This window comes from Podarcis pityusensis, assembly GCF_964106645.2.
Source record: "Podarcis pityusensis genome assembly, chromosome: 10".
Classification (NCBI taxonomy): Eukaryota; Metazoa; Chordata; class Lepidosauria; order Squamata; family Lacertidae; genus Podarcis; species Podarcis pityusensis.
This window is the reverse complement of record NC_138035.1, coordinates 20,445,693-20,469,877: the sequence shown is the minus strand read 5'-3', so window position 1 is coordinate 20,469,877 and position 24,185 is coordinate 20,445,693. Positions and strand designations below refer to the sequence as shown.

Here is a 24,185-nt window from a genome sequence, read left to right as displayed (position 1 = left end):
AATAAGTAAAGTCAAAGTGGCTTGCAAAGACAGTGGTTTTCTACCAGTGTGCCGTGGCACCCTTGGGTGCCTTGAATGATAGTCAGGGGTGCCGTGGGCAACACTGGCCTCTGTCCCTCTTTCCTTCCCTCCCTCTTCTGATTCCCTCTCACATCTCTGCCTCCCAAAGGCTTGCACAACTGATTGTTGCAGCAGCCCTGGCTACAAGCTTCCCAGGCGAATGGTGCCTCTGGCGCTGGCCAGGGGGTGCTTCCCTGGCCCCTGTGGGGCAATGTGAAGAAGCACCTATTTTTGGGGAGGGGGCAGCTCAGAGACCAGGGGCGGCAGCGGCGGCTTCCCAGAGACGTCCCAAGGAGAGGGGATAAGAGAGGAGGCTGAGGGAGCACACCACAAGGCAGAGGGCTTGGAAAGGGGTGAGGGGCTGCTGGCTCTGCAGGCAAAGGGTGACATAATTGGGCTCCTCAGCCCCACGGGGTGCCACAGAAAGAATGTAGTTGGTCAAGGGAGCTGTGGACTCAAAAAGGATGAAAATTTCTGGGCTAAGACATTTAGAGGTTTATAATCAAAACCAGAATCACAGTTCATATCCTGAAAGCTACAGAACACCAACACAGATACAATAGGCACAGACGGCATTTCTTCCTAGCACTCTTGCCAAGAGGCAAGACGCTTCGTTCTGTAACCATTGCAGCTTCAGAGTGGTATTCAGTGCTACCCCTACTCAGAGTCGACCCATTGATGTTAATGAACATGACTAGCTTAAGATAATTAATTTCAGTAGGTCTGCTCTGTACAGGACTAGCATTGAAGGTAAGCACAAAGGGGAGCCCAAGGTAGAGTTCATTACAGTCATCTAGATTGGCCTGGATAGTTCCCTTAATTAGAGTGTAGTGCTGATAACGCCAAGGTTGAGATTTCATACCCATATGGGACAGCTGCATATTCTTGTGTAGCAGAGTGTTGGACTAGATCAGTGTTTCCCAAACTTGAGTCTTCAGCTGTTCTTGGATTACAACTCCCATCATCCCTAGCTAGCAGGACCAGCAGTCAGGTATGATGGGAGCTGTGGTCCAACAACAGCTGGAGACTCAAGTTTGGGAAACACTGGATTAGATGATCCTTCGGGGTCCCTTCCAACTTTATAATTCTGTGATTCTATCACTGTGAGAGATGTGAGTTTGCAGTGAATAAAACAGCTGAAGGGTCTTGAATCACTGTAAATATGCTTTGGCCTTGAGGGCATGACTGAAAGTTTCAAATAAAGTGAAATTAACAAGAGGGCCCCCCCTTTTATTTTACAATTCTTAAACATTGCTTATTTTTAACCTTGACATATTTATTTGCATTTCACATGCAGATTATGTATGCATACTGCTGTGGAAGATGTTTCCATGTGACAGGCAGTGGATTCATGTACAAAATTTATCTTAAATAGCTGTTTGCTTCCCAAGGCTAGCAATCTGTCACTTTTCTGCAGGATGAAATTAACATCAACACATCGGTTGTGGGTTGTTGGCTTTTTTTTAAGCATAAGACACTGATGAATGATACTACTTAATCAGTTTACACACAGCTTGAGCGCTCTCTTGCTCTCTTCTTCTCTGCTGTAATGGATTTCTCCAAAATTTCATCTGTCACGTCTGTCCATGAAAAAGACAGTCAAGCAGCTCCATCCTGTGGCGATGCATAAATACAGTCTTAGGTTTTGCCACGAAAGGACACTTTAAACCAAACCAATCTATTTATTGATAGAAGGAATAAAATACCTGTAACTGTGCTGTTTTGTTTTTCCTATTTAATGTTAGTGTATTTTAAAAAATGTTAGTGTCTTTTTTAAAAAAAGCTTTTCTTGCAAGCTGCTTTTAAGCATCATTAGAGGGGTCTGTTATGGTTTTATTTACATCATAAATAAAGACCACCTCTGTCAAGTGCAGATGGTTACCTTGAGCAAGTAATCTCCACACCCACTAACTTCCATGAACAATGCATTCCCCCCCCCCCACATCAGCCCTATGGGGTCAGTTAGGCTGGCCTGTGTGGTATAGTGATTAGGGACGCTGCACTTAAGTGTCAGGTTCAAATCCCCACTCTTCTATGACAGCTCTTCTCTTTTCATGGAGGAGAGGGCTATCAGTGGCTACTAGCCATGAAGGCTATGGCCTACCTCCACGGTTGGAGGCAGCATTGCTTCTGAATACCAGTTGCTGGAAGCCACAGGAGGGGAGAGGGCTCTTGAGCTCATGTTCTGTTGGCTGGTTTCCCATAGGCATCTGGTTGGCCACTTGAGAACTGGATGCTGGACTATTGGCCTTCTCCAGCAGGCTTTTCTGAAGGTTCTTAAGTTGAACTGGGTAACCTTGGACTAATCAGCATCTCTCCGCCTAACCTCTCTCACATAGTTTTTGTGAGGATAAATATGTTTGTGTGTATTTGGAGAATCTTTGTATATGAGTACTCTTTGGGTTTGGTCAGTCAACCAGCTACAAATCCACCTAACAGTTACCTCGTTCAACCCACATTTTACCAGCTTCCTCATGGGGGACTTTGTCAAATGCCTTACTGAAATCAAGATACACTATGTCCACAGCATTTCCCTGATCCACCAAGTTTGTAATTCCATCAAAAGAAGAAATCAGATTGGTCTGGCGTGATTTATTTTTGAGAAACCCATGCTGGATCTTAGTAATCACAGCATCCTTTTCTAAATGCTCACAGACCAACTGTTGAATTATCTGTTCTAGGACCTTCCCTAGTATTGATGTCAAGCTCACTGGTCGGTAGTTGTTTGGGTCTTCCTTTTCCATCTTTTTGAAGATGGAGACAACATTTGCCCACCTCCAGTCTGTAGCGACCTTGCCTGTTCTCCAAGACAAAGACAAAGGCTGTGAAATTACACCCGGAAGCTCCTTTAGTACCCTTGGATGCAGCTCATCAGGCCCTGGAGATTTGAATTCATTTAAAGTAGCTAGATGTTCCCTTACTACCTCTTTTCCTATCTTGGGCTTCAGCTCTCTCCTTACATCATTTATTCTGTTATCACCAGGCTGGGCATCACTTTCCTTTTGGGTGAAGACAGAGGCGAAGTAGGTGTTGAGTAGTTCCGCCTCTTCTCTGTCACCCAATAGCATTTCTCCATGTTCTCCACGCAGCTCTTCAGCTCCCTGCCCAGTGTCTCATAGTCCCTTGCTATGTGTTGAAGGCTATGTGTGGCATCCTGGTTGCCTTGGAGGAAAGGTGGGTTTAAAACGTTCTACAAAGAATGCAAGAGATGCAGGTGACCTAGGGTTGAAGAACACAGTTTTTCAGACTCTTCTTGAAGGTGTGGTTGGTTTTCATATGCATTCCCAAATATATGAGCACGAACAGAATCTATAATAGCTTTGCAAGATATGTAAAGAGAAGCCGTAACCAAACCCTCTTTATTTCCTAGGATCTCCAGAGACTGCAGTTTCCCACTACCAGAAGGCCATACAGCTTAGCCCCAATCATCATGTGGCCATGGTGAACCTCGGCAGGCTGTACCGCTCCTTGGGGCAGAACAAAGATGCTGAAACTTGGTACAAACGGTAAGGCAAGGCAGGATGGGGGAGTGCCACTTTATAGTGTCAAATTCCTTTCTTGGGGTTCAAGGCGTCTAATTGTAAGAAATCCCAGATATGTACAAAGGAAAATGTAAATGCCAATTTTCTGAACAAATGATGTAAGCGATAACTTCGTAATGCACTTGGCTCATGCCATTTATTGCAACTGTAGTAATTTGGGTTATTTCCTGAAATGCAGAATAATGTAGTTGTTGCCATGGAAGTAAAGCCACAAGGAAGGCATCAATAGGTGAGGGGAGTAGAGATTATGATGACAGAAGGAGGGGCAGGGGGAAGACTGGATGAAATATCCTCCCTGCCCCCCGATGGCAGAAAGCCTTGTTGTGAACCTTAGGAAGGGCTGTAGCTCAGTAGGAGAACATCTGCCTTGCATGCAGAAGGTCTCAAGCTCAATCCCAATGGTATAGACAATACTGAGCTAGGAGAACCAATTGTCTGATTCTGTATAAGGCAGCATCCTATATAACTGCTCGTGTATTTGTTTTGGAGCCTAACAGCAGGCACATTTCAATCCATGCTATTTGCTTCCTTGTTTCCACCGCTCCCCTCCTTTTGGTTGCCAACATTTAGGGCACTGAAAGTAGCACGGAAAGCTGAAATATTGTCTCCTCTTGGAGCTCTGTATTATAACACAGGGAGATATGAAGACGCCTTAAAGGTGTACAGGGAAGCTGCAGCACTTCAACCATCCAACAAGGAGACTCGGCTGGCTCTGGTGAGTGTGTGTGTGTGTGTGTGTGTGTGTGTGGCAGAGGAGGGGGAGTTATATCATACTGACCACTGGAACCATAGAAAGGGCAACTGTCCTTCCATGTCAAAGGAACAGTTCCTCTACTCCTGACTCTGTGAAGGTCAGTGGATTTCAGCTTTGCAGTTGCTTCCGCTTGCAGTTAGGTCTGGGAGAGGAAGTGGACTGTTTGGATGTACCGCTAAACCATGGTTTTGCATTATGAGAATGAGCCATCCCCAAGCCTTGGGTTTGCACACTCCCACTTTTCTTCCAGCATGACTATGAAGAAGAGTTTGGAGACTCCTGCTTCTATTTTCAGTTAAGCACAGCTTGCTGTGTCGTTCAAACCCCACAGACTGTCGCTAATAGTCACTATGGTTTGTTGAAACAAGGCAACTTCAAACTATAGCTTAAGAAGTTGGCTTGTTTCAACAAACCATAGTTAAAATTAACCACAGCTTATGGTTTGGATGTAATATTAAACTGTGGTCATTCTAAGAAAAAATGCAAGCTTCTGATTTCTTCCTTGCAGCCATGCTGGAAGAGGAATGTGGAAGGAGTATATGAGTCCAAGTTTCCCAAAGCTGATGTTGAGAAGTGATCTGACTATCAATGCCTTGGCAGCAGCTAGTCTAAACAACTGTAATGCTGGTACTTAGAGATCTTGACTGGCTGTCAGCTTGCTTCTGGGCTCAATTCAAAGTGCTGGCATTAGCCTTATAAAGTTCTAAATGGGCTAAGACCAGAGCATTTGAAAAATGGCCTGCTCCCATATAAACCAGCCAGGGGTTCAGATTATTATCATTCAGCTCTGGTGCCCACTCCCTGAGTTGAGGTGTGTGGCTTTCTCCATCGTAACATCTCATCCAGTGAGGTTCCAGTGTTGCAATGCTCACTCACTGAAAAGTCATTCCCCTTTTTCAAAAAATATTTTTTAAAATTAAAGTAAACATTTATTCAAAAGTTGCAATGCAGCTTTGTCCGCTGCCATAATACCACAAAATGATCACTCCACTCCTCAATCCCACATCACTGTCACGTTGGCTTGCCAAATATCCTCAGTAGGAACCCAGCTACCAATCTGGTTGGCTGGACATTTTGAATAAATATATCCCCTCCACAGACACCCCTCTGTGGTGATGATAGCATTAAAATATCCTGTTCTTCTTCAGTAAAAGAGAAAAAGGGAGACAGATCATGTCAGAGGTATCGTTTTGGGAGATGCCTTTGATTAGTTGCCATCGGTATGTGAGGCGTTCTGATAGAATTGGAAAGTCATCCTATAAACTCCTGTGATGACACAGAATGCTTGTAAATATGAGGTCCTCCAATCAGAACACCTTTTAGGGTTTGTTTGTTTGTTTGTTTGTTTGTTTTGGGTTTTTTTGGTAGGCTCAAGTTTTAGCAATGATGGGGCAAACCAAGGAAGCGGAACAAATGACCAATCATATTGTGACTGAGGAGGCAGAATGCCTGGAGTGCTACCGCCTTTTGTCAGCCATCTACAGCAAGCAAGAGAACTACAACAAGGTAGGAATGCTGCTCTGGTGGGAAATCTTCCAGTCAAAGCACTTGGTTAGGAGATCAGTCTTTGTCCACCCATCAGGTGGAGTTAGTCCTAAAATGATGTATAGCAATAACCCTTAAGCCAACCCAGACATCATGTGGCTTTGTGCACGTATTGTCACTGAGTGTTAAGATCTCAGCTTGGGTCTAAGAACCGTTTGCAGAAGAAAGCTGCTGGAATGAGTTTTTCTCATCCCCTCCTTCCTTCAGCAATCTCAAGAAGCCTCTCCAGATGTTCAGGAGACCATCCTCAACTCTGCCTAGTTTGATGTAATTCCACCCTCTCCCATCAACCTCCCATCAACCACCAATCTTACCCAGTAGGGTTCCCTGATTCTCAGAAGAGACTTTTCTGGAGAAGTAGAGGAGAGACTCCATTTTCCAACTTCCTTCAGCAAGTGGTACTGAGGATCCAACTGCTGGTGAAATGTTACTTTTCTTGCCAGAAAAAAAATGGCACCAATTAGCTACACAAATTGCCTGATCAGTAGTGCAGCAAAGGGAAGGGTTGTATGTCCAAGAACAAAAATATTGGTGCTTTCAGTATGAAGTAGGGATGTTTTCCTCAGTGTTAAAAGGGGACAGGAACATCAAGGTACAGACTACTGACAAAATATTATGAAGTCTGCAAAAGCATTTTCACCCATGTTCACCTCTGACTTTGGATCTGTTCCACACATTGTGGAGAAGCAAAACCAAGTTTGTGACCGGCTGGACACTTGTCAGAAAACCACAGCCAGTTCTGGTTCTGTGATGAGAATACCTGTATGATACAAATGTGTCTCATTCACACATTACATGTGTTTACGTGTACACCTAAAAACATGTGTGAATCAGCACTTAAGAGTAAATATCAAAATATTATAGGAGTTCTGCTCAAATGACCCATATTTATCATTGTTTGTGTGTTTGTTAAGGCGCTTGAAGCCATAGACAAAGCTCTACAGCTGAAACCAAAGGACCCCAAAGTCATATCAGAACTCTTTTTCACTAAAGGAAACCAGCTAAGAGAACAAAATCACCTGGACAAAGCTTTTGAGGTAAATATAATAATAATAATTAAAAACCACATGGCTGTCTTAACTCACCAGCCACCTGTTTCATTTAATGTAGCACACAGCTCTTCAGATTGGTTGGTATACATACTGGTGGGCCCCCACACAGCTGAGGATGATGAGGCAAATGGGGTGCCCCATGAAGAAGGCACTTTAGCAATCCTGTATCCCTGCTCCCCCAGTTGGGTGCCCTGAAACTGCTGCTTGATTTATGTGGCAAAGGGGTGAAGCCAGAGATGCAGGCAGACATCCTGTAAATCTGGTCTGTTTAAGATTCAGCACTGTGTGTCCTCGTTCCTATGATCAAGCACGTGTTTTATTACCCAGTCTTCTGGAGGAATGTTGCTGACACTCCTTTCTAAAATCTCTATGATTCATAATACTCTCCTCCAATTCAGTGCAAGCATTATAACCTCCCGAGGTTCTAGTTTGCAATCTGTGCCCCTGCCTCCCCCACCTGCTCTCCCAAGAAATAGCTTTTCAGAGCCTTAACGGAATGGTACCATCCTATTGTAAGCACCTAAGACTGTGAAGCAGTTTTTGAAATCACTTGTAGCTCTGAGGAGATTTCAGAAAGGCATGTTAGTGACATTCCTTTACTGGCCTCTCTTGAGTTTCCACACTGTGGGCAGGACTGTTCCAACATTTGGGCTTTGTTTTGTTTTTCATGTTAATTTAGAGCTATAAAGTTGCTGTAGACTTCAACCCGGAACAAGCACAAGCCTGGATGAACATGGGAGGGATTGAGCATATCAAGGTAAGAAGATTTGCAAGCTCTGCCAATGGATGTGGTCCTTTGCTGAGGAACAAAGAAGGGAAGAAAGTGATTCAGAGATAATTAGGCAGGGTTAAGAAAGGAGTCGGAGGTCCATCAAATCACTCATTTTGGCATATATATTAGAATATTCTATTCAGAGTGTACTTTGATGGTGTAAGGCTCAGAAGGGGTTGAGTGAAAAGGTAAAGGGACCCCTGACCGTTAGGTCCAGTCGTGACCAGTGACTCTGGGGTTGCGGCGTTCATCTCGCTTTATTGGCCGAGGGAGCTGGCATACAGCTTCCGGGTCATGTGGCCAGCATGACCAAGCCACTTCTAGCGAACCAGAGCAGCACACGGAAACGCCGTTTACCTTCCCGCCGGAGCGGTACCTATTTATCTACTTGCACTCTGACGTGCTTTCGAACTGCTAGGTTGGCAGGAGCTGGGACAGAGCAACGGGAGCTCACCCCGTCACGGGGATTCGAACCGATGACCTTTTGATCAGCAAGCCCTAGGCTCTGTGGTTTAACCCATAGCGCCGTTCACGTCCCCTAGGGGTTGAGTAAGTCCCTGCAAAAAGGATGTGGTGTGGAGGGGGGCAAGCCAGCAGTCGGGGACTTATCCCTATTCCAAACTCCTTTCAGTTTGGTCATAGGACCTAGAAACTCCACAGAAGTTAACCTGGCAAAAATGAATTATTTTAAAGGCTTGTATTCCATCTTCCAGGCTCAGGCTGGCTTGGTTGACAGTAGCCCTGCTCCTGAAAGGCGTTTGGAATTGGGGGAAATTACACTTGCATAATTTACCCCAGCGTAAATTACACTGGCTTTCTATAGCGCAGATTCCTCTGCACAACAACCACCTGAGACTTTGGTCTGCGTAGTTCCTACTTTGTCAATCTGAACCAGGGACAAAGTTTGGTGTCCTGGCCACTAGGCTACACCTCTTCACTATTGCACAATTCCATGCTGGTTCTGTCAGCACATTTGTAGCTATTGGCGTGTGAGACTAGGACAGGGCTGTTAGGAATGGCATTTCAGCAACAGGAGCTTTGCAACGGGTGCTATGATTTCCTCCTTCCCCCTTTCCTTCTGCAGGGCAACTACATCATGGCACGTGGCTATTATAAGAAAGCTTTGCAGCTGGTTCCAAACAGCAAGCTTCTGAAAGAGAATCTGGCTAAACTGGATCGCTTGGAGAAACGGCTGCAGGAAGTTCAAGAGAGGGGATAAAAATGGGGGACAGCCAGTGGAGTGCAATGTCTCCTGGAGATGAGCAGAAACTGTGGAAGCCCCGAAGCCCACACAAGACAGAAGTGAACTTAAAGGACCTAGCGGGGAGGCAGTGGTGACCCAGACTAAGAAGGGTGCACATGGGAATCATGCTGGAGTCGCCAGAAAGCTATGGGGAGTCCTGCTGCTTCTCTATGGATGAGCCGAAGGATGGGCGCAAAGCTCATCATAATCCAGAATTATATTTGGGTTTGCCTCATGCTACTTTCCATTAGTGCTGACAGTAGGAAATGCTTATATAACGTCCATGTCTCTCACTTGTTAAAAATCATCATCATCATCAAGCACTGGGATGATTATGAGAAGTGAAACAGTGGCCTGATTCAGCAAGGAACGGAGGAGGCAGCCCCCACCATTCAGTCTTGATATAAAGAATATTTTACCATAGAGGCCTACCAAAGCCAGGCACCTGATTGGCCAAGAAGATAGTGGGCAGCAGCCAAAGAGGTAAAGAAATAGCAGCTCCCTTCTAGGCCCCAATAGGGATTTTGGTTGCATTTCCCAGAAAGCAATTCTCCATCACCCAAAGCGGAGGTGGGTGCAACCAGCTCTCAGCTGAATATTTCGATCATGAGGGCAGTTCCAGAAGAAGTCACTCATATGAAAAGTCTTTTTCATTGCAGTTTGTACTGAAGGTCTCACACAGTGTTAGAAGTTTAGTAGCTCTGCTTTTCTTCGATCCAAATAACAGGGTGGTTGCTGTTTTCGTAGAGAACGAAAGCGCCAGATGGGGGAACGGAGGGAAACAGCTCTGGAAAACCCCTGTCATATGGCTTATTCCCATATCAATGATATTAGGGTCCCAAGTTGCGCTTGAACCCATGCACACTGGGTCCCCCCCCCAAATCATAGACCCTTGTTTTGCCTCAGAGGCTGACCTCAGGAGCAAGCCTAAGTTTTCAGGACAGCTTGTAAGGTAGTGGCACAATAGGTTGTTGGGAGTATATGGGAAGCTGCCTTATACTGAGTCGGACCAGTATTGTCTACACTGACTGGCAGCAGCTCTCCATGGTTTCAGACAGGGGACATTCCCAGTCCTACCTGGAGATGGTGAGGGTTGAACCTGTCTGTGTGCAAAGCCAATGAACTGAATTTCCTCCAAAGGAGGAAGGAAGGAAGGCCTTAGAAGGTCCACTAAGCACACACCAGTGGCTCTTTAGATCTCAGCTGAAGACAGAGATGATGGGATCATTTTCCAATGGTCTTTGGACTTGATTTGTGCACGAGGCACAGGGGAGTGAGTGAAGAAAGGGATTTTGAGGCCTATTCTGCCCATCTCCATATGGATATTCTCTTTCTCCCACTGAATAAAAAATGAGATAAAAGATAAATATGGTAGAGAAGAAGGAAGCTCACAGGGATTTGGTGTTTATTTTTGAGCGTTATTTATTTAACTTTTCTCTGCAGCATAAGTGATATCTTTCACTACTGGGAATGTAGCTAAACTTGTGGATGTTGCTCTTATTTTTATGAAGCCAGAGAAGGTAGCAACCACAGAGGGGGAATGTATGTGAATAGTTGTTAATATTTCTAGCCTATAAAGGGTGGCCGACATGGTGCTCTCCAGATTTTGCTGGAGTGCAACTCCCGTCGGGCCTACCCAGTATGGCCATTGTTCGGAGATGACAGGATTTGTAGTCCAACAGCGTCTGAAGGGCACCACATTGGTGACCCCCTCTTCAGAGCATATTTCAGATGCCTCAGAGCTCTAAAGATTCTTGTCTTCTCAATCCTTGTTTGCTCCATTGATTGAATAAAGTTAAATCCTACTAAAACGAGGATTCCGCATGCTCGATAAAGAGCTCAGACGTCGTGTGCATTGACGGGGTTCATGACGTCACGTAAAGAGGCCCTCCGTCAGCAAGACCTCTGCTATGCGAACAAGTCTGCAGCCAAGAAACAGGCAGCGAACGCTTTACTAAAACACAAAGCGCTGTAGTCCAACTTGTTCCTACCTCTTGCTAGACATTGGCCTCAATGAGGATTGTGTCTGTTTTGTTTTAGAGTTTCTGTCAAACGAATACTGATGACTGTTTACCAGTTAATAATTTAATCGCGATATGCATGTAACTACTTTCTGCACCCTTTGTTTGGTAATTTACCACATTTTAAGGAATCTGGAGAATGGCAGATGCTCATCATTTGGCAGGGCAATACCTTCCCCCCACATATGCACTATTTGGTGGCTGCTGGTTGCCAGTACTTAATCACTGTTGTCTGCAAAAGGGCAGCTTAGGAAACTTTGGCAGAAATTGTTAAATGCCTCAAGGCATTCTAGAGTGGCAAAGGAAGTGGACCTCAATATCTTTATTGAAAAAAATATCATTACTCTGAGTGGCCTTAATAATTAGATAGTGTGCCCCAGTGGGTTGAGAGTTTGGAGGCCTGGGTTCAAGTCGCACTTCTGCTATGGACTTGGGCAAGTCATTGTGTGTTAGCTCCCATTCCCCATCTGTGAAATGTGTATAGCGCTTACTTATTACATGTGGTTGATGTGACGGCAAATGCAGCAAGACACTTCACAAGTTAAGAATGCTGAAAAGAGTAGATATGATGGGGCATCAAGAGATGCAGAAATAGGTTTAAAGATTTACTGGTAAATGTCCCTTTGCTTGCTTAAATTTTTTGTACCACCCTGAGCTTTCAGGGTGGGGCAAAAATCTAGAGGGGTTTGGGGGTGGGAATAGTTTTCCAGCAGTTAATTTTTGGCCTCAAGGCAGCTGAAGTTGGTTAACTTTTATCTAAAGTCCATTTTATCACCTGCATTTCTTTTAGCATGCCTTTAAATGTTGTTGTTCTTGGCAAAGCGTGTAAGCCCAATGATTATAGATATTCTCAGTAAAACTATTGTGGGAGACACAATACAATCCAGCATGAAGTTCTGTTGAACAAACCCCATTGATATAACTCATTGGTAGATTGTGCACCTAGGCTCTGATCTAACTTGTGCTGGACAGATTTCACATCCATCCGCATGAACTTTACTCCCATTGCTGCGATGCCTGGGGGAGACAGGAATACAATTTTTAAATGTGCTTGTATCAGTCATTTAAATTGATTGACAGCCATGGAGAAATATGGATTTACAATCACCTTCCAACCTTCCTGGGTTTTTTTTTTATCACCTGTGAACTGATGCATTCTAGTTGACATGCATTTTTAATCCTCCGCCTACCTTTATCTGTCTCTCTCGAATTAAACACATTTGGGATGCGTTTTTCACATTCTCATCTCTCCTCCCTGCACCAAAGCGCGGGAGAAGCGCTGTCAGTTTCATCCATAAATATTTATTGCACTACCCCCACCTGTGTTCTACAGAGAAATTGATACTGGGGTGGGGGGTGAGGAATGCTTATCAATCTCATGAATGCATGTTTTCCTCACTGTGCCTGCCCTCTCTGCTTTCCAGTGAAACTGACATATACAGTGGTACCTCGGGTTAAGTACTTAATTCGTTTTGAGGGTCCGTTCTTAACCTGAAACTTCTTAACCTGAAGCACCACTTTAGCTAATGGGGCCGCGTGCTGCCGCTGCGCTGCCGGAGCACAATTTCTGTTCTCATCCTGAAGCAAAGTTCTTAACCTGAAGCACTATTTCTGAAGTGTATGTAACCTGAAGCGTATGTAACCCGAGGTACCACTGTACGTACATGCAGCACACACTAATTACTTCAGTAAGGGAGAAGGAAAGAAAAACTGGCAAGGCAACTTTACAGTTTCACTGGAGAATGGGTGGTAGAAAGTATGGTAAAAAAAAAAGTGGTATATGGAAAGTGACAAGAATTTGTGTATGATGATATCCCAGTCTAGTTGCAGGGCAATCTACATAGATTTGCAACTAGAGTAGCTGGTCGGGGAAGGGTTGCAGTGACATTTAAAAACCAGCGGAGCATAACTTTTGAAAAGTAAGATTTGCATTAGCTGGAGTGAGAGAAAAATCCAGAGTGAAAATTAAAATCTCTTTCCCCAGTGATAATTAAAATGCACTTGTGATTTTGGCATAAGGTGTGACTCCAGCCCACTGAAAACAACGGAACAAGTTGTGCCTAACTTATGATTTGCTCACTGCAGCTGGATCTGTACCATAGTCTTTGGAGACCTACAGTGCCACAAATGTATATTTCATTTTCAAGCATCCATACTCTACAGTGCAATCCTATACATTTCTACTCTCTAGTTAGTCTCACTGAGCAGACCCAGGTGAGTGAGTATGGGATTGCAGCCCCTATAGCTTTCCCTGTAAGCCAATACTTCTTGATAATACTTAGAAACCTAATTGTAACATATCTGAGAACTGAAAGACAAGAAGAAATTAGATTTGTAAAACAAGATAAGCAGTCCTTTTTTTCCTGGCGGAACGCAGAGGGACACATACCCCTAAACATTTTGTGAATCTTCATACTTTTGTCCATTTACTGTATTTATTTCCCCCCGATTTTAACTATAAAATGGAGATTTTCTTGAGTCAAAATGAGAGTACCCCTAAACATTTTTTTAAGAAAAAGAAGCACTGAATATAATTATCATTATTTATCATTCTACATATCAGCTGCATAGATCCAGAATGTACACATTGCGTTTATTTTTATAACTTAAGGAAAACACTTTTTTTTTTTAAGGAATGGCGTCCTGAAAATCTGTCTCCTTGATCTGAGATAATACAAGTTTTTTTTGTTTTTGTTTTGCTAGTTTAATGATAATGATTAAGAAAAGCTTTCCTGTCTTAGTATGGTTACCACTTTTTAATTCATCCCGTTACCTTTGCCAGGTGTTGACACTGGGGACTTAGGGTTGTATTTGGTTACGTAACTGTGCAAGTGGAACGACTTCTGCTTGTGCAATGCTACTTTCTCCTTCCCCTGGCACCCTCCCCCAAGTATGCTCTGGGGGTTACCCCACCCCTCCAGAGTAGATTTGGGGAATGGCACAGGGTGTGCACAGAGAAGGAGAGGAAGAAAAGTTCCGTAAGTGGAATCATTCAACTCACACAATATCACTCTGAATCTCAAAAGGAGGCAGAGAGAGCTGATGAAGGGAAGGCTTTAGATTTGGGCAGATTTGTACATGTAATCAGAAACCATCCAAAATCCATTGTGGCTGCAGAAAAGATAGTGGTCCCTCTGTACATTAGACCTGAAATAGTATTAAAGGATTGTAGTCCATGAACTTTTACTCAGAGGTAGATGCATTGAAATCATGGTTATTACTAACTTAGCCCTGTTAATTTCAGTGGATCTACTCTAGAGTAACAATTGAATACAACCCAAGGATGCCCATCAGAGCCGTCATATGAGTTAGTCTTAACTAAAAGGCATCCATGTCACAATCTTTTCCTGTCAGCCTTTCTGTCTTCACTTTTACATGTTTTGGCTTGCAAGTCTGATGGCGAAAATTACTTTTAATCCAGCTTGCTCACAGCTGCTTTTCCCAGGGGTTAAAACCAACCCCTCCTAAAACAAAGCAAGCCACTTTCAAGCCGTGTACATTCCTCAATACGTTAAGATTTTGCAGTCACTAAGCAGAAGTGGATGCTGTCTTCTTTCATACCCCCCAACCCAGAATAAATTTCCTTTTGCATCTGCTACCCAGCCACAATTATGGCATGGGCCAGCCACTCGCTCTCAGTTTAACTTACCTCTCAGGGTTGTTGTTAGGATAAAATCGGGAGGAGGACAAAATCGGGAGAACTATGTATGCCACCTCGAGCTCCTTGGAGGAAGGCAGGATATTAATGCAATATACCGTATTTTTCGCCCTATAAGACGCACTTTTTCCCCTCCAAAAATGAAGGGGAAATGTGTGTGCGTCTTATGGGGCGAATGCAGGCTCCTTGGCTTCAGCGATAGCAACGCGAAGCCTCCGAAGCCTGCGCTCCGGAGGCTTTGCGTTGCTTCCGCTGAAGCCAGGAGAGTCTGCTCTTTGAGGCTGGCGGTGGGGGAAAGCAGTGCCTCCTCCATTGCCCGCCCCAGAGGATGGGGGGCCTTCCCGCTACTCTCCGACCCGGCTTTGAGGCTGGCGGGGGGGAAAGCAGCGCTTCCCCCATGGCCAGCCCCAGAGGATGGGGGGCAGCGGGAAGGCGTGCGACGCCTTCCCGCTATTCTCCAACCCTCCTGGTGGGCTTTTGCGGGAGATGGGGGAATTCCCCCACCTCCCGCAAAAGCAGGCAAAAGCCGCGCACTCTTTAAAGGGGCTCCACGGCTTCTGCTGGCTTTTCTACCGGGGGGGGAATTCCCCCACCGCGTAGAAAAGCCCGCAGGAGCCGCGCACCCTTTGAAGAGCGCGCCGCTCTTGGGGGCTTTTCCTCGAGGAGGGAGAAGGGACTGACTGGCCATTTCATTTTATTTTTTTTAATGATATTTATTAAGATTTCCAATAAAAAGAACACATCAATAGAAAGTTAAAAATAAAAAAGAAATACACAATTCAAAAATACACAATACATAATCAAAAAAAAACAACAACAAAAAAAACAAAAGACAAAAAAAGAAAACAATTAAAAACAATACCACCTTTTCATCTCCATTTTTAAATTTACTTATTTTCTGGACCTCCTCGTACCTCCCTCTTTTGTATTCCAGTTCAAATTGTTTGTCCAGCAATTTCTTTCCCTCTTTTTTAATCCCAATATTTAATCTTAATATAATATAACATTAAATTTTACCTCTTAAAAACCAAATTTCCATTTCCTTTAACTTTTTTAATCCTAATCCTTAATCTTAATCTATATATAACTTTAAATCTTGTACAGCTGGAAGCCACTTATTTTTAATCCAACATCACTCTAACATTCTTTAATTTTGCAATGTTTCTGCAGATAGTCTTTGAATTTCTTCCAATCTTCCTCCACCGACTCTTCTCCCTGGTCACGGATTCTGCCACTGACTGGCCATTTCAGTCCCTTTTCCCTCCTGGTCAAAAAGCCCGTAGGAGTCGCGCATGGCTCCTGTGGGCTTTTGCGGGAGGTGGCGGAATTCCGCCACCTCCCGCAAAAGCAGGGAGAAGGTCTTGGAGTAGCGCACAGGCTGCGTGCAGCCTGTCCGCTGCTCCCAGAGCTGCGGGGGGGGGGGATATCATATTTCCCCCCCTTGATTTCCCCCCCTGAAAACTAGGTGCGTCCTATGGGCCGGTGCGTCCAATAGGGCGAAAAATACGGTATATAAAATAGTCAATGCAGTTGACATGTTTTGGAAATGCAGCTGGGATCAGACAAGTTGTAGTATTTCTGGAGAAAAGAGATGAACACTCTTTAGGATTATACTTCTTGTTCTGCTGCACCTTTCCTGCAGTAACAGTTTATAGGCTTAAAACCTCATGCCAACTAATGCAGCAATTCATTTAATTGTGTATTGTCTCCCAATGCCGTGACTGCAGTTTTACCAAACTCTATATACACAAGAGAATCATGTGTGTTAATTTTTTAATAACAGGAATGGTTCCATTGATGGTCTGATTCGGGCCCCTTTGCTAGGTGAATCCGGAAAGTCTTGGTGAAAGGCTCACTTTTAAATAAGGATTCATATTTGTCTAATTACATTACAATGGATTTCTCTCCCACTTCTGCTGAACTAATAGAGCAGGTTAATTGGTAATAAAATTGATCTTGTTCTCATAGATTTGATGTTTTTATAATGTTGCACTATTTTAGTGTTGTTAGCCGCCCTGAGCCCGGCTTCGGCTGGGGAGGGCGGGATATAAATAAAATTTATTATTATTATTATTATTAGATATAAGGCAGCTCTTCCTCTCTCTTTTTTTCTCATAGCTCACCGACGTAATGCAGCTATAAATACTCTGGCTCCTTTCCTGCTACTGCCATATACTTAGCCTGCACAGCATGTATTATGGACACCTTTTTTGCATTACAGATAATAATGGTGTTGCTTGGCAGTTTTCTTCTTATATTGCTTAAGTACTGTTTTCAAAGTAGACCTGTACAGACAGACGCTAGCCAAATCCAAAAGGAAGGGATGGCTCTGAGGGAATAGGATAAAATTTCAGGGTATGGAGATTATATATATTTCAGTATCATATCAAGTGGCAAGTCATTGAAAAGGGCGCTCCTGCTTCCCTGTGTCACTGTGAAGACTAGGATTATATTTTATTTAAAAAGGAAAGCAAGCTATTAAGGAGGGGGAAATTCTATTGCTCCAGTCTACAAATAGCATACGCACAGGTCCTGCTATCCGAACGCAATGTGCTCTCAGGAAAATATTTGTTAGGTGAGCATTTGCATAATGATTTGACAATTTTCATTGATTCCTATGGGGAAATTTCTAATGTGTTCCCAACCATGGAATTTTGACCATAAAATGATGTGAAAACCCTCTGAAACCTTGCAAAAAGCTAACAAGGAAGGGCAAAATGTTCTCTTATTCATCTGGTCCCTCTCCCTCCCTCCCTCTCATCATGGTTTCTGATGAAACAACTGCCACGGACCAGCAAAACACACAAAAGAAGCTTCTTTAAGTCTGTTGATTTGTTTACACCACTACACGCAGGTCTGGCAGTTTGGAGATCTGAACCTGCGGTATGTATAGCAAGGTTTGGGTATTAATTCCTTGTGTTTGGATAAGTGAATTTATCTATAACGGGCGTTTGAATAGCAGGACCTCTGTGTACTCCCCCCCCCCTTGTTCTTAGTTCATTTTCCTGAGGTCTTCAAAGTGCTGCATTCACGTAGCCCAGAGATAGAAAACCTGAGGCTCTCCAGATGTTGTTGGACTACAACTCTCATCACACTCAACCAGTATGGCGAGGGAGTTGTAGTGCAGCAACATCTAGAGCAGTACAGCATGAATTGGTGTGCCAGATGTGTGTGCCTGTGTAGAGGTGGTTCTCTCTGTAGTCTTCAAACTACTGTCCTTAGGGACTCTTAGGGTTCCTCTGAAGCACATGCATGTTTCCTTGAACAGAAGATCAACAATAGGGAGGGGAGTCCCCCTGAAAAGCAGATTTCTCATGCCTATTGATCCTGCTTTGCAGAACACAGGGAAGTGCTAGGAATTTCTAGGTCTTTCTCCTAAGTGGCTATGGCAACAAAAGATTTGACAGTAAGCTCCAGGGCCTGCTGAGAGATGGAATACATGTGTTTTTTCCCCCTATATAGAAGGTCCCAGGATCTATCTGTGGCATCTTGAATTTAAAATGTCAGTACTGCACCAGGTACAGGGTAGGGGTGAAAAATGTCTTACATTTTATGGACACCATTCATACGAACATAAGAAACTGTCTTCAGACCATTGTTCCATCTAGCCCAGTATGTCTGTTCTGATGGACAGCAGCTGCCTGGGGGTCTCATGTAGGGATGGAGGAATCTATTAATTTCTGTTCTTTGCTCTTCTTATTTGTCAAATCTTGAATTTAGTTCTTCACTTTCTGCAGCAATTTCCTAATTTCATTTAAAAAAAAAAGAATCCTCACAAAAATTATTTTAGTGTGTATCTCTCCTGATAAACACAAATTTGCATGCAGTTTTGACTAAAATACACATTTTTGGAAGCAATTTCTTATAATTTCTTATACACATTTTTGCAAGCAATTTCATTTCTGTTTTTTTTTTTTTTTACTTATATATTGATTTTTTAATGCACACTTTCCCCTAATACATGCATCTCTGTAAACATCATTCGTTTGGAGAACTGCATTGCATCACTTATGTGCAAGTTTAGAGAGATACCTGCATTTCAGCTCTCATAGCAACCTGGTCCTTTTTTTAAAACTAGAGGTGCCCAGGACTGAAATGGAGACCTTTTGCATGCAAGATGTGCCCTATCACCGAGCTAAGGTCTCCCACCAATAGGTGCCCATGACAACTGCAACAAGATGAACATGTGCCTAGTGCATCAGCACTTTCTTATGCTTTTGTTGGTGGGTGGGGCCTAGTTGTGGCAAAGGTATGGGCTGGAATTCAGTGTAGTGCTAAGAAGATGGTTCCCATCAGCACAAGCATTTCTGCTTGCCTGAAGGAATGACCTCACATTTTGGGGTGCACTGATCTAGGGGTTCTCACGAACCTCCAGAGCAGATTCAGGGGAGATGCATGGGTGGGAATGTTATATTGTGCTTCTGGGAGTCCTTTCACTACTGGAATGGGGTAGCTGAATCCGTCCCTTAGCACTGAGTGGTATGAAAATTTCAAAATCAATTTGACAAGCAACCTTGGTGGGACTCAGAACAAACTTAATGTTGCAGGCCATGTGAGTTTTCCCAACACCACCTCTGGGAAGCTATAAGTTGATTGATTCATTGATTCACAGCCTATAAGTTGATTGATTCATTTAAGAACCTGCCATGGTCCTTCTGTATCTTGGTTCTTGTTTGCAGTTGCACTGCACTTCGGCTTATTGCTCACCTGCTTTTTCATCTGTGAAAATTTAGTCCTAAAGGGCTTTTTGCCTTAAGGGGGATGTGCAATAGTTTTATCAAGTAAGCAGCCTGCTTCTATGTACACTTAATAACAAGCAGCAACAAGAAAACCTGCTTTGGCTGTTAATGGTGTTTGAAAAGTGTCACCATTGATGATGGTAATCTCTGAAAATATGTGCTGAACTTCCTTGTGATGTTTATATGAATTTGTTTGAAAATTATTTTTTTCTGAAAAAGTCTCTGGGTCACGGCTGTGGCTTCTATGAAAATATAGAAATCTCTCTGCTGAAACTGGATGCCGTTAATCTACTTCAACAAGCAGAAGTTAATTTTGCATAGCTGTGGTGTTTCTCTGTCTTTTGTCTCCATCACTTTTGCCTTTATGAACTATCAGTTGTTTTTGTTCCATCAATTAAATGCACAATTTAGCAGTGGGATGTATGTCAGTGATAACAGGATTTTGAAAGGTCCTTTATTTTCATTGTCAAATTATGAATTTTGCCTACAGAGGTTATGATCAAAGAAGTCTTTAAACAAAGCAAATGTATATAGATGTCTATTTTATATAAAAACAATATAAACGTGTCTGAGTTCCTTCTGCCAGACTGCTTTTCAATTAGCCTGGTGCAGTTGAATCTTTCATTGTGTTCTTTCATGTGTGTGATTGAGAGGGCTGCAGTGTATTTAAAGAAATCACCAAATAGAAGCAAACACAAAGATTCCAATGAAAAGGAAATATCTAAAAGTCGTCTTAACTCCTAGTAACTCACAGTGCAGAAAAGTTCTTTTTCATGGTCATTCTAAAGGGCCAGTGGAGCCTATCTGGTGTATCTTCCATCAGAGAATTCCATTTACAAGAGGCTACCACAGAAAAAGCCCTGTTTCTCATACAGGCCAATCATCATGAACATATGCATTATGGGGAGTAGCACAAATGTAGCAATTCTTCACTATTAATGCAGCATACCAGCTTTCCCCAACCTGATGCTCTGGACTACAGTTCCCATCATCCCCCACCATTAGATATGCTGCCTGGGGTAGATGGGAGTTGGGAGCCAGCTAGTACGCACACCTACTTAAGGGTACAAGATGCCCTGCACAGAGAATACCCAGAAATCCATATTACCAGAAGTTGCAGGGCTTCAGCAAAAATGTCATTCTATGATGAAAAAGTTGGGGCTTTGCATTTCATGGTTTCCATTTAACTCTGCAACTTTGGGGCAACACTTACAGAGAAAATGACCCCATGTGAGTGGAAGTAATTATTTAAATAACAGTGGGGCATGGCAGTGATTGAAAGGACCTTACCTTAGCCTCCCCAAACTGAGAACTTGAGAACTATTGAAAACCTCATATTTCTTACAGAACCGAATCCTACTGCTCCAAGATGTCTGCCAGTTTTCTGCACATGCAGCCCATTTTACACGAATTTTCCACATGTCTCCATGAACACATTTGCATGGGGGAAGTTCAATATGAACCAATCTGAGTGTGGTGGATCTTTAGCTCATCAGCAGGACCAGAGAAGGGGTAAACTAGCTGCAATCACTCTGGGAACCCATTTGGGTGCACTAAACCATGGTCTGGCCAAGATTGTATAGTGGTCACCAGTGGCTTCCATTTGGAAAGGGCAAAACACACACTTTGGGGAGCCAGCCAAGTGTATCACCTTTGTTAACTTGGTGACTTTCAACTTGCCAACAAAACTTAATTTTCTCCATCCTTCTCCATCCATTTCCCGAAGTTACTTGGGAAGAAGGGTTGATTGTTAAACCACTCTGGGAACGGTAGTTCTGTGAGGGGAATAGGGGTGACAACGCTCAGCACCCTTAGCAGACTACATTTCCCAGGATTCTTTGGGTTGGAAGTCATGTATAAAGTGATAAGAATGATACTGCTTTAAACATATAAGTTTATATAAGTGTATACAGTGGTACCTCGGGTTAAGTACTTAATTCGTTCCGGAGGTCCGTTCTTAACCTGAAACACCACTTTAGATAATGGGGCCTCCAGCTGCTGCCGCGCCACCAGAGCACGATTTCTGTTCTCATCCTGAAGCAAAGTTCTTAATCCGAGGTAATATTTCTGGGTTAGGAGAGTCTAACCTGAAGCATATGTAACCTGAAGCGTATGTAACCCGAGGTCCCATTGTATATCAGTGAAAAACTCATCTGAAATGTATTAAATTGGTGGAAATAGCTTGCAGAAATGTATGTATCAGGCAAAATTGTATTAAAATGAGTATATTAGGAGAAATATGCATTAAAATGCTGACAAATCTTCATTTGTAAACGGATGCGGAAGTGTGGAGAACTGAAGACTGGGAAAATGAGAAACTGAAAGAAAGTTGACAAATCTATTCATCCCTTGCCCCAACTCACCAGTTGAAGACAAGTACCTTATATCATATTATTTTTATTCATCGGAGTCCTAATAGATAATGATCTCTTTCATACTGTCTTCCGCCTTCAAGAGCAAATACATCTCCAAATACTTCTATTAATATTTATTAAGTGGCTATGAATATTTATTCTTAACTTCTTATAGACTCATTTGTAGTCCCAAGGCACACAGCCCTGCAAGGAAATCTACTCAGTTGTAAAAATAAAAGTTTTTTTGTTTAAAGCATTAGCAATGCAGGTCACTAAGCAATTGAGCTAGAATTAGATTACTTTTGCCGCCTTGTGGTTTTTCGGAAGGGGGGAACAATCAGGTCGATAGGATTGTGCTTTGAATAAGTAAAGAGACTGTAGATTAGAAGTCAACTGTGCCTCCCAGATTTCAGATTTGCCGCTAATTGGAATATGTACATGTCCAATCTTGCCTCGTTGGCAAAGCTTCCTTGGCAAATAAGTGGTGACACTTGATTGTGCCTTGGTTTGGACAATTCTTATAACTTGAAATTATCTGGATGAGACCTGAGATATTGCATACGCAAAGCACATGCTGGGGGGCGGCACACAAAGAGATGGACAAATCTATCAACTTCAGCTCCTGTCCATTTTCCTTTCTTTTTCAGTCATAAATTCAGTTATTCCACATCCTCATGAAAATTTGCCATTGTTTTGGTGTGAATTTCTCCTAACACACATTTTTGTATGCTGTTTTGACTAATGTGCACAGTTTGCGAGCACTTCCCCCTAATATAGTTCACCCTGAATGTTATTTTCACTAACAAATGCATCTTTTGTTTTGGTTCAAGCATTTGTTCAAGACGTGCTAATTAGATAGTTTCCCATTAAAATGCAAACAAAATTGGATTTCTCCCTGAACCCTAAACACACAACTTGTGTCTTGGATGTGACCCTACTGACCCAATGACTAACACTCCTCTCCCTTAGAGCACACATTTTGCTATAGCAATCTACTCTGTCTACAAGCAGCATTTGAAAAAGGGAATAAGAACATAAGATGAGTCTGCTAGATGGGGCCACTGGCCCATCTAATCCAAAATCCTGTTCTCACAGTGGCCAATCAAGGTGCCTGTAAGAATCCTGCTGCATTACCATCGCTGTATACACATTTGGGAGTTGTAATTTGTGACTTTGGGAAACAATGCTGAAGAATAAACCTCCCAGGCACAGCATGCAAATCCTCACCTGTCCACTTACTGTTTCATTGCTTTCTGGCCTAATGAGCACTAAAAAGGTGCATGTATCTTAGATTCAGTGTGATGGTTCTGTTGCTAAGCAGCTGTCTTTACTTTTTAAAATACTGTCAAAAGTTCTCCTGAGCAGATTTGGAAATGAACTGAGGACATGTAACACCCATCTCAAGATGAACGGTGACTTTTATGAGCTGAATTCTTCTTCGGCTCAGAGAAGCATTCTGACCCATCTCTCTTGCCCAGGAGCAGTTGGCAAAGAGGGGCACCTCTGTGGACCTGGCGTTCCAGGAGTGGCATTGCTGGCACTTACCACAAAGGAGGAGGAGGTAGTAGGGACACTAGGGCTATAAGGGGACACTGGTGGACCAAGCTCCTGCTCTTGCACCTAAGCAGCCCTGACCTCCCTGCCCCCACATCTCTCCCCACTGGCCACTCCTGCTGCTGACACTTCCCACTACTGAAAGTTGTCACAACCTTCTGCACCCTTCCCTTTGTCAGTTGAGCAGGAGCAGCAACAAAGGTGACAACCAGCTACAGGAGGAGTTTCCCTCCTCTCTCCTCCGTGTCATGTTGGCTGACCATGCGCTAGGTTGTGAGGAACATGAGACACGCAGTTCTTCCATATGCGAGGGGAAAATTAATCTACTTTGCAGGTGGCCCATGTAGTGTCCTCTAGATCCCATGAAGTGACCTCCAACCCTTTCTGCAAAACACTGCATTTATTTATTGTCCTGTCTGGAAACCCAAAAGAGGAGAAGAAGTCATTTCCCTGCTTTCTCCTCCATTCAGGGACCAGCCACCTTCCAACTTAAAGAAGGCCTGTTAATGAGAGAAATTCTTCATTCCACGGAAATTAGGCTGAAACCGGGAACGCCCCAGGGCAAGTTCACAGAATTCCAAACCCCCATCCGCACCGTTGTCTTCTCAAAACTCCAAAACCTAAGCCTTTATCAGTTTGGTCCCCAGCCTTGCTTCAAGATAATGGGGAATCCGCTTTAAGGAAGACTTCAGAGCTGACTCGGATGAGCTGCAACCCGTTATGGAGACAGCCCTAGAGTAGTTCCACCTCCAGAATGCCAGACTGGAGCCTGTCCATTGGACTTTGTTTCTTTGACACCAAAGAGACTGCATGCCTTCATCTTTGAAGTCTGTCCTTTAGCTTTGGCGACTGCTTAGTCGTCTTCTGCCTGCTGGCATGAGTTGGTGTCTT

General features: G+C 43.5%; 1 protein-coding gene and 1 long non-coding RNA gene across 2 annotated transcripts in view; both read left to right on the top strand.

The window, feature by feature from the left end:
* TMTC1 (transmembrane O-mannosyltransferase targeting cadherins 1) overlaps window positions 1-11,871 on the top strand; it is a 135,229-nt gene extending 123,358 nt beyond the window's left edge. The window contains exons 15-20 of the mRNA XM_081024001.1: window positions 3,431-3,566; window positions 4,173-4,317; window positions 5,725-5,862; window positions 6,816-6,938; window positions 7,633-7,710; window positions 8,810-11,871. Coding sequence (XP_080880127.1) covers window positions 3,431-3,566; window positions 4,173-4,317; window positions 5,725-5,862; window positions 6,816-6,938; window positions 7,633-7,710; window positions 8,810-8,944 — 755 coding nt within the window. The 3' untranslated portion in view covers window positions 8,945-11,871. The remainder of the gene's footprint in view (window positions 1-3,430; window positions 3,567-4,172; window positions 4,318-5,724; window positions 5,863-6,815; window positions 6,939-7,632; window positions 7,711-8,809) is intronic.
* Window positions 11,872-15,907: 4,036 nt separating this feature from the next.
* Window positions 15,908-19,984, top strand: LOC308457619. Its single transcript, XR_013977043.1, has 2 exons — window positions 15,908-16,622; window positions 16,735-19,984. It is a non-coding gene; the product is annotated as an uncharacterized lncRNA (long non-coding RNA).
* Window positions 19,985-24,185: the final 4,201 nt, after the last annotated feature.